Source organism: Nicotiana sylvestris, chromosome 2 (genome assembly GCF_000393655.2).
Source record: "Nicotiana sylvestris chromosome 2, ASM39365v2, whole genome shotgun sequence".
Classification (NCBI taxonomy): domain Eukaryota; kingdom Viridiplantae; phylum Streptophyta; class Magnoliopsida; order Solanales; family Solanaceae; genus Nicotiana; species Nicotiana sylvestris.
Window position 1 is genome coordinate 139,407,635 of NC_091058.1, and position 13,751 is coordinate 139,421,385.

The following is a 13,751-nucleotide window of genomic DNA, read 5'->3' on the forward strand; positions in this document are numbered from 1 at the left end:
AATAATTATCGTGGCCGTATAAATATACGTGGGCGTGGCAAGGGGCGAAATAATAATCGCCATGGTGGTGGTCATCGTTATAAACAAGAGAAATATAAGGGTTCTCAGAGTAATCCTTCAAAAGGCAAAGGTAATGTTTGCCACCGATGTGGTATGAAAAATCATTGGGCACGAATTTGTCATACACCTGAACATTTTGTCAAACTTTATCAAGTATCTATAAAAGGGAAATAAAATAAAGTTGAGACTCGCTTGACTTTTCAAAATGATGTTGAGGCGGGCCCTATGAATAATCATGATAAAGTTGAAGCAAACCTTGCCTATAAAGATCATATTTTTGAAGGTCTTGCAGATATTACTCATTTAGAAGCTGAAGACTTCTTTGAGCATCATAACTGAAGACTTATTATTGAAAAAAATTATAAGAATAAATGTATTTCTTTTTATGAAATTCATATTTTGAATAAAACTTTTTATGTTGTTGGTATTTAATTTCATGAATGTAGTTTCTTTTGTTCTTAAAATTTTCAATATTACTTATGATGTATTTTTTCTTCTTCTTGAAAAATATGAAAAACTTCCTAGTCTTTAGTTGGACGTATAAATAATAAAGAAGAAATATATCTTCTAGATAGTGCTACGACGCACACCATATTAAAAGATAAGAGATATTTCTCTTATTTAATTATTAAAGAAGCTAATATAATCACAATATCTGGTAGTACAAAATTAATTTAAGGCTTTGGAAGAGCGACTGTATTACTACCAGGAGGAACTATATTGGCTGTTAATGATGCATTATATTGTAGTAGGTCTCAAAGAAACTTGTTGAGTTTCAAAGATATTCGCCAAAATGGCTATCATATTGAGACTACCAATGAAGGAAAGGTTGAATACCTTTATATTACTACAATAAAAGCGAAAAAGAAGTATATGCTTGAAAAACTTCCCGCATTTTCCTCCGGATTATACTACACTAATATTAGTGTAGTTGAATCACATGTCATAGTAAACAAGAAGTTTACTAATGATTTTATTATTTGGCATGACTGATTGGGCCATCCCGGTTATAATATGATGCGCAAAATAATTGAGAATTCACATGGTCATTCATTGAAGAACCAGAAGATTCTTCAAACTAAAGAATTCTCCTGTGATTCATGTTTTCAAGGAAAACTGATTATTAGACCATCAGTAATTAAAGTTGGAGTTGAATCTCCTGCATTTTTGGAACGTATACAGGGTGATATATGTGGGTCCATACACCCTCCATGTGGATCATTCAGATATTATATGATTTTGATAAATGCATCTACAAGATGGTTACATGTGTGCTTGTTATCAACCCGCAATTTGGCCTTTGCGAGGTTACTAGCTCAATTAATAAGATTAAGAGCACAGTTTCCAGATTATGCAATTAAGATACTTCGTCTTGATAATGCTGGTGAATTTACATCCCGGGTCTTTAATGATTATTACATATCAACTGGGATAACAATTGAGCATCCAGTTGCTCATGTTCATACTCAAAATGGTCTAGCAGAATCATTGATCAAACGCATCCAATTAATTGCTAGACCAATACTTATGAGAACAAAACTTCCTATTTCAACATGGGGCCATGCTATTTTGCATACAACAGCTCTTGTGCGGATCAGACCTACAAGTTATCATAAAGTCTCCCCAATACAATTGGCTTTTGGTCAGGAGCCAAATATTTCCCATCTTAGAATATTTGGATGTGTAGTATATGTTCCAATTGCTCCACCACAACGCACAAAGATGAGACCCCAAAGAAGATTGGGGATATATGTTGAGTATGAATCTCCTTCTATTATAAAATATTTGGAACCTATGACTGGAGATTTATTTACGGCAAGATTTGTTGATTGCCATTTTGATGAATTAGTATACCCAATATTAGGTGGAGAAAATAAGAAATTTCAAAAGGAGATAGATTGGACTGCATTATCACTATCTCATTTAGATCTTCGAACAAAGCAATGTGAATATGAGGTTCAAAAGATAATTTATTTGCAAAATATTACAAATCAACTGCCAGATGCATTCACTAACCTACCAAGGGTGACTAAATCACATATTCCAGCGACTAATGCTCCTATTCGAATTGATGTCCCGATTGGACAATCTATAAATACAAATGAGTCTAAGCCACACTTGAAACGTGGTAGACCAATTGGTTCCAAAGATAAAAATCCTCGAAAGTAAAAAGGAGTAAATGATCTAGGAGATTATAATATGGAGGCAATTGCTCAAAAAGAGCCCTATGACATAACAAATGATAAGACCTCAGAGGAGGTCCAGGTACCTGAAAATAATAAGAATGAAGAGATCTCAATAAGGTATGTCTCTATGGCAAAAAGGTGGGATCGAAATAATATTATCATCGATAATATTTTTGCTTATAATGTTGCTATTGAAATAATGCAACAAGATGAGGATCTTAAACTAAGATCTGTCGATGAATGTAGACAGAGAAATGATTGGCCAAAATGGAAAGACGCTATCCAGGCAGAATTAGCGTCACTTGAAAAACGTAAAGTATTCGAACGTATAGTCCGGACACTTGAAGGAATAAAGCTAGTGGGATACAAATGGGTTTTTGTGCGAAAACGAAATGATAAAAATGAAGTCGTTAGATATAAAGAACGACTTGTGGCACAAGGATTTTCGCAAAGACCTGACATTGATTATATGGAGACATATTCTCCTGTGGTGGATGCAATCACTTTCAGGTATCTTATAAATTTGGCAGTCCATGAAAAACTTGATATGCGTCTAATGGATGTTGTCACAACCTATTTGTATGGCACATTAGATAACGAAATTTATATGAAAATCCCCGAAGGACTTAAAGTTCCTGAAACTAATAAAAGTTTTCAGGAAACTTGTTCAATAAAGCTTAAAAATTCTTATACGGATTGAAACAATCAGGGCGAATGTGGTATAATCGCCTGAGTGAGTATTTGCTGAAAGAAGGGTATTTGTTATAATCACTGTGTATGTTGATGATCTAAATATTATTGGAACTCCGGGGAACTTCCAAAAGCAGTAGATTGTTTGAAGAAAGAATTTGAAATGAAAGATCTTGGAAAGACAAAATTTTGTCTTGGTCTACAAATTAAGCATATGAAATATGGAATTTTTGTCCATCAATCAACTTATACCGAGAAGATCCTAAAGCGTTTTTATATGGATAAAGCACATTCATTGAGTACCCCGATAATTGTGAGATCACTTGATATAAATAAAGATCCATTCCGACCTCATGAAAATGATGGAGAGCTTTTTGGTGATGAAACTCCATATCTTAGTGCAATTGGGGCACTAATGTATCTTGCAAATAATACTCGACCAGATATAACTTTTGCAGTAAGTTTATAGCAAGATGTAGTTCCTTTCCAACAACAAGACACTGGAATGGTTTTATATACCTCCGAGGGTCTATTGATATGGGATTATTTTATTCTTATGAATCCGATTCACAGTTGATTGGTTATGCAGATGCAGGTTATTTGTCTGACCCACATAAAGCCCGATCTCAAACATGATATCTATTTACTTGTGGGGGTACATCTATTTCATGGCGTTCAACAAAATAAACTTTAGCTGCTACATCTTCCAATCATGCAGAGATAATAGCTATTCATGAAGCTAGTCGAGAATGTGTATGGTTGAGATCAATGACTTAACATATTCAACAATTGTGTGGTCTTTCTTTAAAAACAAAGATTCCAACGATATTGTATGAATACAATGCATAACTCAACGATTCCAACGATATTGCATAACTCAACTTAAAGGAGGATATATCAAAGGAGACAGAACAAAACACATTTCACCAAAGTCCTTTTTCACACACGATCTTCAGCAAAATGGTGAAATAAATGTTGAACAAATCCGTTCAAGTGACAATCTAACAGATTTATTCACTAAGGCATTGACAATATCAACATTTGAGAAGCTGAGACATAGGATTGGAATGCGTCGTCTCCGAGATATCAAATAATGCTTTCGTTAGGGGATGTATAATACGCACTGAACTCTTTTTCCCTTAACTAAGGTTTTGTCCCAAATGGGTTTTCCTGGTAAGGTTTTTAATGAGGCAGCACTCAATGCTTATAATAAGATATGTGTACTCTTTTTCCTTTACTAGGTTTTTTCCCACTGGGTTTTTCTAGTAAGGTTTTAACGAGGCACATTATCTTTTAAATAGACATCCAAGGGGGAGTGTTATAATTGAGATGAATGCATGTGAGTGAGATGAATGCATTTGTATATCCATTTAACGTACTTTGTATTCATGTACTTAATTAAAAAGTATATTAACTTATAACTAGTGAATGAATTTGTACTTTTATAAATAAGGAATTTTTGACCCTATAAAAAATATACCAAAAAAATAAAAAAATATTCTCCCTCATATTTATTTATTTTATCTCAATTAGTATATTATTCTATTTTGATCTCATTTCTTAACACGGGAAATAATTAAGGAGGGGGAAGATACATAGAATTAGGAGGAATGCTCCAAGAAAGTGAATGCCGTACTTTAAGCGGGCTTAATCACGTGGGTTTGCCCATTCGTTTCGGACAAACTCCTCACCCCTCCCTTGTCTCTTTCCATTCTGATAAATTTGGTCAAAAACAAAATCTCTACATCTAGTCTAGTTCAAGCTTCGCACTAATTAAATACTACTACTACTGACGTTTCAAAACTGAGTCAGAAAAATCTCAAATGGATACTCTTCACTCTTTCTTCTTTAGAAAGAGAGGGACATCTTGATTTTGTCAAACGTCTCCCTATCATCCATTGAACTGCCTACAACTACAATCTACAATTTTCAATTCTTGATTGCTTTCACATCAGGAGAACCTTACTTCCATTTCTTTTTTCTTTTTTTTCTTTTTTTTTTCCCTTTCTTGGAATTAAACAAATTCTCCAGAATTCACTTCCTGTGCTTCATTTACAACCAAAGATTCACCTGAGTTATATTAACTATAGATCAACCAGCTCCACTCTCTGCATTGATAAAGGGTAAGCTTCGCTTTTGCTAAAAAGGGATGATGCTTTTGTGCTTTTAATTTCCTGCTCTGGCCCCTTTTTCCTCTTAGGTGTCCCCCAAGATGTACTTTTTCGCTGCATTTTTCTAATAAAAGAATTAATAATCATTTATCTTTCTGACTGAATCTTTTCACCTTTCGTCCCTTTTTTTTTGGGGGGGGGGGGTGAGTGAAGGGCGGGGGGGACTGTGGATTTAAGGAGCTTTTTTCGGATTTCATGGGAATCTAATGATTAATTTGATTCCGCCTGTGTAAACTTGCTTACAATTGTCAGGATACCAGTTACTAGTTTGTATTAAGTTGAAGTCATGTTATTTCGTTTACTTCAGGTCCTGTGTTTTCTAGGAATCTTTTAGTCTAGAAATTTGTATACCTGTTTATGAAGAGCTTCTAGTACTACCTTTATTTGTATTTGGTATAATATTGGATGGGGATGAGCTTAGATGGAGCGACATGGTCAAGATAATTCATATAGCCTATGCCGACTTGCTTACTTGCTCGAGATTGAGGCATAGTTGTTGTTTGTTGTACTTGCAGTAATTGGCCTTCACGACCCTTTCAGTGGTCCTGACTTTAGAGTACTGACTGTGGACTATAAATTCTCTGGACTGCAAAAGAATAACCACAACTCAAGATACCGTGAGGCGTGAGCTTAGGTTTGTTTCTTTATTTCCACAGAACTACTTTACTTTCCACGAAGATAAAAGTAGGGATATGCCTATGGTTTAACACATGACAGTATGCCAAAAAAATTTAATTTTGTGTATATAGGTGTAACTTTGAATTAATATGTCTATGTCGTAATGTTGGACACTAGAACCCTTTAAATTTTTTCAAAGTAGTTAGGTTTAGTGGTTTATTATCTGAATATTTTATGGAACTGAACAGGTTGGACTCTAGAATGTTGCAAGACTTTTTCAAAATAGTTTTAGGTTTGATGGTTTATTATCTCATACTATTTGAAATATCTCATCCACCCGGACAGGAACACAAGTCCAAGATTCAGATAAGCAGGGGGAGCTATAATGTGGCCTGCACTTTACCATAATTAAATATCATGAGGAAACACAATACTTCATTGAGGAATTCAGGTACATATACTAGTCCATCAACACCAGAATATGGAGATAACCATTTCGAAGGATTTCAGAAAGGCTGGAGCTCCGAGCGAGTTCCGTTGCCAAACAACAACAGCAGGAGGCATATTAGTGCTACTGCATTGATGCCATTCAATAGTGGAAGGGCATTGCCTTCAAAATGGGACGACGCAGAAAGGTGGATTACTAGTCCAGTATCAGGTTATGGCATTCCCAAGACTTCAACCGTGCAATCCCCGAGGCAGCCTAAGTCAAAGAGTGGACCTCTGGGGTCTCACTTGTCAACCTCTGTCCCAGTCCAAGAAGGTGGAAGTACAAGTAGTTTTATAGCAAATTCTCCATTTACAACAGGTGTACTGGTGCCTGATGGTTTATCCATTCATTATGGTCCTGACACTGGCACAAGATCTAGTGCATTATATGGTGAGAATGGCATGGCTCGAGCAAGCACTGCTCCTGGTCTGTCAGACTTTTTTACTGAGTCTTCTTTACCAAGCTCCCCAGGTATAATTTTCCTCCTCTTTGCATATATTGTGCTACTTTCTTCTAGTTCATATCCCAAATATTGCATACTGGCCAGCGCAATTGAAACATTCATGTCGATTATATGTTAATGCATCATTTTATACCATAACTCTACTACTAAGACTCTTTGATTTTCAATTGTTTATCAAATAGCACCATCAATATCTTCCCTTAGTGTTATCGGCACAAGAACCTAAACGGTTCTATGGTCTCTCTACGAGTGTAAAATTGTGTAGGTTCACCGTTCACCTGACTTAAATACTAAGCATTTGAAGGTATATTGTTCTTAGTGAACCCTGCATCTAGTCTTCAGATCATATGGATCTTCTAACGAGCGCGGGAGCACTTCCTTGCTTTGATACGAAATCCATCTGATTGGAAGCGATAACACCATATCGTTTGAATGCAAAATATAAGCATAGAACTTATTAAGATATGAATCAAAAATTGTATGGTAGAAAAAAGGAAGGCAGTTTAAATTAATTGTCAAAAAAAGGGGGACGTGGGCCGGTGAAGTTTCCAAAAGTTGATTTGGCTAAACAGCTTATGTAGCGTACAGATAATGTGTTATCTCTATCTACAGAGATTTCAAGTCAGGTTAATATAGGCATTTGGACAAAATAATATGTCTAGTAGTCTTCATCCATATGACCTTGTAGTAGTTACTCATTCTTCTTAACACTGCCTCCTGATTTCCACTATTTGAACAAGTCATGTTAGGTATTCTTCTGTTTACAAGTAAACAATTTAAAATATATTGTGCATCACCTAGACCAAAGTATATATTGAAAGAAAAATGTATTCTTGGCAAAGTGTAATCTATTAATCTGTTTTTGCTGATGGAATACAATGGCCAGATGATAAGCCTGATGGCACCAAGGAAACATATGCTATTTCGTGTGTAGTTACACGCAGAGACATGGCAACACAAATGAGCCCTGATGGAAGTACACATTCCTATCCCAAAAGAAGATCGCCTTCAATCCTTTCTGTAGAGGAGACAAATAATCAGTATTCTGCTAAAGTTGAGATTAGAGATGTACAGGTAGACAGAGGACCCCCCATATCCGGACAATCTCAGAAAAACAGGGTAACGAAAATAAGGAAAGACTTACAAGATGTGAGTGACTCGAATTCACGGTGGGATGTTGCGGATGCAGCAAGGAGCATGCCAAAGTATGCTGTCATTTCATGCTTTTGATACTTACGTCGTGTAAAACATATCCATCCTCACTTCAGGAAATGACAACCAGCATATCCTTAATGTTAATTTACTATTTATTATCGAACAATTTAGACAGCTAGCCTATATATAAGATGGAGTAACGCATATTCTTGCTGATACGTATATTTCAAAATAACAAAAAGCTCTGTATATTCTCTTCCTACTCCAATTATTTTATGGTATGGTCACTGAATTTTACCAACTAGAACAGTAAAGTCAGGAAACTATTTTGTTTTCCGCGTTAAAGTTGCTGAACTCCTTACAATAATGATGTAACGATTTTCTCATATTAAAGCAACTGAACCTATCCGCTATTACAGTAAATTCGTGACTTTACTGTTACAGGCTAATGTGTCAAAAAATAGTTTTATGACTTCACTATTGTAGTAGTTGAAATTTGGATATGTATGGCAGCAGTACATTGATATTTCTTTATTCCTGTATTTGCAGGCAGCAAAGAGAGGAAGCCAGGATTACAGCTTGGGAGAACTTGCAGAAGGCTAAAGCTGAAGCAGCAATCCAGAAGCTTGAGGTCTCTCGGAACGTCTGATGCATAATTGTTTATCTACAGATTCCTACTTGTCTTTGAATAGTGCAAAACTGACTCAACTTCTTGTATTTCGGATCTCAGATGAAACTAGCAAAGAGGAGGTCGGCATCGATGGATAAGATCATGAACAAGCTTAGACTTTCTCAGTTGAAGGCTCAAAAGATGAGACGTGCAATATCAGAAGGTCGTCGAAGAAGTTCAAAAAAACTCTTCCCTTTTCAGAAGTATTTCAAGATTGGCTCTTTCAGCAGTTGCTTTTACTGCAGTGTCCATTAGTTGGGCGATATCATTTCTGGTTCATTGCTTACAAGAAGCAGAGTGCGATTAATATGTCATAGAAAACTGAATAAATTCAGTTTTGACCAATATGTTGCCATATATTCAAAGATAACATACTTGTCTTTGTTGAATTTTGTAAAACTATTTTTGTAAATGGTTATAAAACAGATAGCAATGAGGAACTGAACACTATGAGTACATATCCAGAAAGGTCAAATTGGAGTTATTATACCAATATAGCAAACTAGCAGCAACATATTGAGATACACATCTGATTTATAGTATGTAGACTTCTAAATCTTCATATGAAAAAGAATTATGATTTTTTTTTACCTCTGATGGGAATTTTTATGGGACAGGGGCAGTTAAAAAAAGCCCTTTTGTCGTGGAACAAAATAAAGGCATTAATGAAGGTTAAAAGAAACTGAGATAAATAAGAAGACTATAAAAGAATAAAAGATGTGCCTTCAAATTTATTGAATGCTGAAGAGTTGCACAATAAAAGATATTGTGTAAGATGTTCACTGTAGAGGGAGTAGATGGCCAAGACTAGTTAAGCAATTGGAGCTTTTAAATTTTTATCCATAGATTGCTGTTGGTTTTGATTCTAGAGAGTTAGGTGTTTGAACAGTAAAGTTGAGGATACATGCACTTTATAATTATATAAATATTATATTTCATTAGAGGATCACAAATATTTCTAGATACTTTTTAATATGTATGTATGTGTGTATATATATATATATAAATTTAAAATTATAAAGTATATTCATATGTCGGTTTGGTTTGGATTTTTTAACTCAATACAAAATCAAATCAGACCAAACCTAACCGGATTATTTAATCAGTTCGGTTTGACTTTTCGGTTTAGTGCGGTTTTTTTGTTCCGTTGAACACTCCTATATAACATAATAAGAAATGTATAGTCTCCTAAAAATCTTCTTAGAAGTCAAGGATTTCTTGGAACACGAGAAGAAGCATTCAGTCGAATATAAATATAATTATCGAGTAGCCCTGACAACAACAGCGCCCATGGCCTAATGGATAAGGCGCTTGACTTCTAATCAAGCGATTGTGGGTTCGAGTCCCACTGGGCGTGTACATGTTTTTTGTATATCCTTTCTATATCGCATGAATTAAAAACTAGAAAATTTTCATGACTTTTTGTATTTTTCAGTTTCAATAATATACTTCTCATAAATAGATAAACGGCCCATTTAAGGGCTCCATAGATCTACCAAAATTCCCTGCGGTGGGTTTACCCCGGATCCGACTCCACTCTTCCAGGTTCCAAGAAATACCCCTCAATTTCTTGCCTAAAAAGACCTTTATCTTCCATGGCGTTTCTGAAAGTAGTTTAAAAATGGCAGTTTCTTATACACAGTTTTCGATTGTATCTGCACAACCTTAGTTACCTGCTATGATGTCTCTCAAACTTAATTCTCCGGCCGTCAATGGCTTTCAGGTGACCCACATCACATAAAGATATTTTTATTTCTCAACAGTTCGTTTTCTGCTATGTGCATAAGTTTAGAATTACACCCACTAATAAAGTTCTGATATTTTTGCAATTTCGCATTTTTTGATTGCTTAGCTGGTACTTTTGTGTTTCTTGAATATTTAATCATGGATATGACTCTAGGTTTAAAGTATTGGATGCTAGACAATTAGGTTTAATTGCTCTTTGATGGTTGGAGGTTGATAAGCTGAACTCTCGTATATTTGCCATGTAAAGTTTGCCTGTAATATTCTCATATCCATGTTGAGTTGACCACCGGGAGACTTATTTAATTCATCTATTTTCTGACGTTTGACCTTATTTTAGTCATGTGTCCCTATGTTATTTGTACTGAAACCAAGATACTGTATTCATTCCATATTTTACCTCTAAATGGTAAGATACATTTAATTTAGTTCCTTTTTGGTTTGACAAACCAATTTCAGAATGTTTGTAGTTCTCCATTTAGTGGCTGTTTGTTGTCCAGCGTCCACTAATAGTCTAATACTACTACTATTGTTGTTTATTTTTCTGTTGTGGTTGTTTTGGTTCTTTCTCTTGTTTTTATTGCTCTAAGTTTATTGTTGTTCTCGTTGTTGTTGTTATTCAATTTTTTCTGGCTTGCTCCTTTTCTCCTGTTATTCACTCAATTTGGATGACAGTGGCCTTCTATCTTGGCAGGTTTTACGACAGTTGACCAATTCTAATATGTGTATTTTGAGCATCAGATTATACGGGACACGTCCAATTGCAAGACCTAGAATAGCCTGCAATATGAACGTAGCAGCTGGACAATCTGATGAACCTCACAAATTTAACTTGGAGACCGGACAAGGAAATTGCGGGACAGAACTCCTACACGTGAAGAGTTTCCCTTGGAATAGAGCACTGACATTGTTTTGACAATTACCAAATACCAGTGCTTGTATTTGCCTCAATCATTTGATTGCCATTGGCCTTTTCTTCACTCTGCTAAAGTTGCCGGGACCGTATTATCCATATTGGGATCGAGTTTTTATTCCACACTTTGCAAATGGGGCATTGTTTAGAACTCTGCGATTTGCTTTCCTCTGGTACAGAAGGCCTAGGAAGTCATTAGAAAAGGCCCTGCCTGATTCAATAGTTGCTGATCCTGAACAAAAGGAGCTATAACTTTTTGGCGACGAAGTATTTGAACTGGTAATAATATCTGTTTTCCTAAAAGTAGTTTCATTTGCATGTTAAAACTTGTTGCTACTTGCGCCCTAAAGAAAAATGATACATGTACCTTTCCTTTGGTTATAAAAAAAGAAAAATAATACAGCCGCCAATGCTTGGCCAAAGGTGTTCTAAATGAGAAAGGCGTTGTAGTTGTTTGTGACATGCACTTTTGTCTACTGTAAGTGCATATGTGCTCTTTTCTTTTTAAGGGGCAAAGGGAATTGAGAATACAATATGTTTGTAGTAAGCCTGCTTGATAGGTCTTGCACATTTGTAAATTTTGTTTTGACTATTGTCACCTACGTTGCACGGAATCTCCCGAATGAAAGTTACTTAAATATTCTATGATCAACTCTAATGATAATGCCTGTATCAGTTGCATTAAGCTAATGCCCGTATCAGGTAGATGACGGTCTAAGAAGTATTGGGGAGAGGTGATCAGGCAGGACCTGACACGATTGCAGATTTCCGAGGACATGGCCCTTGATAGGAAGGTTTGGAAGTCGAGCATTAGGGTTGTAGGATAGGGTGGTAGTCAAGCTTTTCCTCCTCCATTCCAGGGGTGAAACGAGTTTGAGTAGGTTGGTCCTAGACAGGCTTGTGGTTAATGTAGCGTTCACACTAACCTTACTGTTTTCCATAGCTCTAGAGCTTAGTTGTAGGTTATGGTTATTGCATGTCATCTATTTTATGGTTTTTAGGATGCTGTCATTATTTCTATGGTTATGTTGACGTTACTGATGAATTGTCTTTTCTTGTTTTCTTGTTTTATTTTCATCTTCATGAGCCGAGGGTCTATCGGAAACAGCATCTCTGCCCTATCGGGGTAGGGTAAGGTCTGCGTACACACTACCCTCCGCAGACCCCACTTAGTGGGACTTTACTGAGTCGTTGTTGTTTTGTGACCTTTCCAACTAAATGAATGTCCTTTATATCAAGGTCTAGGCTGTATATTAATGCTTACTCAGAGAAGATGTTTCTCTTGACAACTCTTGAATGCTTTAAGCAACAATTTGAACTTCCAACTTCAAAGTCTATTTGAAATACATTTAGACTTAATGCAAATGATATGATGGCAAAGTCATCCAATAACTTAATTATACCTGTAATCCCTTTGTAATAGTTAGTATGGTTAAGGTTTCTATATTTAACCATTTGAGTATTTGACTTTTAACTTTCGGATGTGGAATTATAAATTGCTAAGTATTGGTAATAGAAGCACCAGTTGTCTTTGATATTTAAGTTGTTAAATGCAGTCATGACAGCAATGCAAGTGATTCTTTGATTTGGGTATCAAAGTGTTTGGCTAGAGGTGGCAAACGGAGAGGTCGGATCAGATCGAAAACGGGTAATGTAAAAACGGATAAATTATTCTACCTGACCTAATTTAATACGGATAAAAATGGGTTAATCTACTTATATTATCCATGGGTTTTTGAATATGATCACTTTTGGGAGAATTCATAGTCTCCCAAACTCGAGGAACCCCAATTTGAGTCTTTTCAAATGTAAAAGCTAAACTCATTAGTTATCCATTTTTCTAATTGGATAATATGGTTCTTATCCAATATTTGACCCGTTTTTAAAAAGTTTATTATCCAACCCATTTTTTAGTGGATAATATATATGGGCGGATTACTGTTGTTTTTATCTATTTTGCCACCACTAGTGTTGGCCATTGGAAGTTTCTTTTGCAGTTCAGAAAATTAGATATTTGCAAGGCACTGTTAACGACAGATGAAATTATTTTGGTTAGGGGCAAATCACTATTTTTGGCAAATTGTGCCACAGCAGTCAATTGGTCTGGCTATTGGATCAACCAAGTTTGAAGATCTTTGATTTTCACTTTAAGAGGGCTTTGGTTTTTAGTTCTAGATAAGAAAGCTTCTTTGCAATCAGAAAATAGGTATAACAGTTAATAGTTTTCATTATAAACACTTTCAGATTTATCTTCAGTGTAATGCTCACAAGAGTGTCTCCCTTGTACTCTCTTCATTGTATTTTGTTCTCTTTGTAATTGGATTCTTATGAGGTTACTAACTATTAACCAGGTCAACTGGGAAGAGCAATCTTATTTCTGATACTAAGTTTCTTACAAACAGTTGAACCCTTTTTGTCAATCTCAGGCTTAAAATACAGGTTGAAAGATAAAAACAAAGATAAACAGATAAGATTGGAAACATCTGAATTATCTCTAGACAAATAGTTGAATTAAATGAGGATACTTTATTTGGTATGAATCAAAAGAACAGTGAGTTGTTACAGAATCTAAGAGGGGCATTCCCCCTGTAC

The 13,751-nt window shown here is 35.5% G+C and overlaps 1 protein-coding gene, 1 long non-coding RNA gene and 1 other non-coding gene across 7 annotated transcripts; all 3 read left to right on the plus strand.

The window, feature by feature from the left end:
• The first annotated feature begins 4,681 nt into the window (after positions 1-4,681).
• On the plus strand, positions 4,682-8,948 carry LOC104212319 (uncharacterized). 2 transcript variants are annotated; one of them, XM_009761539.2, is made up of 6 exons: positions 4,682-5,059; positions 5,623-5,741; positions 6,071-6,686; positions 7,565-7,883; positions 8,383-8,464; positions 8,564-8,948. In XM_009761539.2, exons 3-6 carry the CDS (start codon positions 6,143-6,145, stop codon positions 8,756-8,758), a joined length of 1,140 nt encoding a protein of 379 aa, XP_009759841.1. In that variant the 5' UTR covers positions 4,682-5,059; positions 5,623-5,741; positions 6,071-6,142; the 3' UTR covers positions 8,759-8,948. The 2 variants fall into 2 exon arrangements, with proteins under 2 accessions (XP_009759841.1, XP_009759842.1); XM_009761540.2 differs by lacking the exon at positions 5,623-5,741 and having other exon boundaries at positions 4,688-5,059.
• Positions 8,949-9,787: 839 nt separating this feature from the next.
• On the plus strand, positions 9,788-9,860 carry TRNAR-UCU (transfer RNA arginine (anticodon UCU)). The gene has a single exon. It is a non-coding gene; the product is annotated as a tRNA-Arg (tRNA).
• Positions 9,861-9,952: 92 nt separating this feature from the next.
• LOC104212321 (uncharacterized) lies at positions 9,953-13,542 on the plus strand. Of its 4 annotated transcripts, XR_011405494.1 has the most exons (4): positions 9,953-10,226; positions 10,941-11,438; positions 12,716-12,807; positions 13,216-13,542. It is a non-coding gene; the product is annotated as an uncharacterized lncRNA (long non-coding RNA). The 4 variants fall into 4 exon arrangements; XR_707329.2 differs by having other exon boundaries at positions 10,941-12,807; XR_707328.2 differs by having other exon boundaries at positions 12,716-13,542.
• Positions 13,543-13,751: the final 209 nt, after the last annotated feature.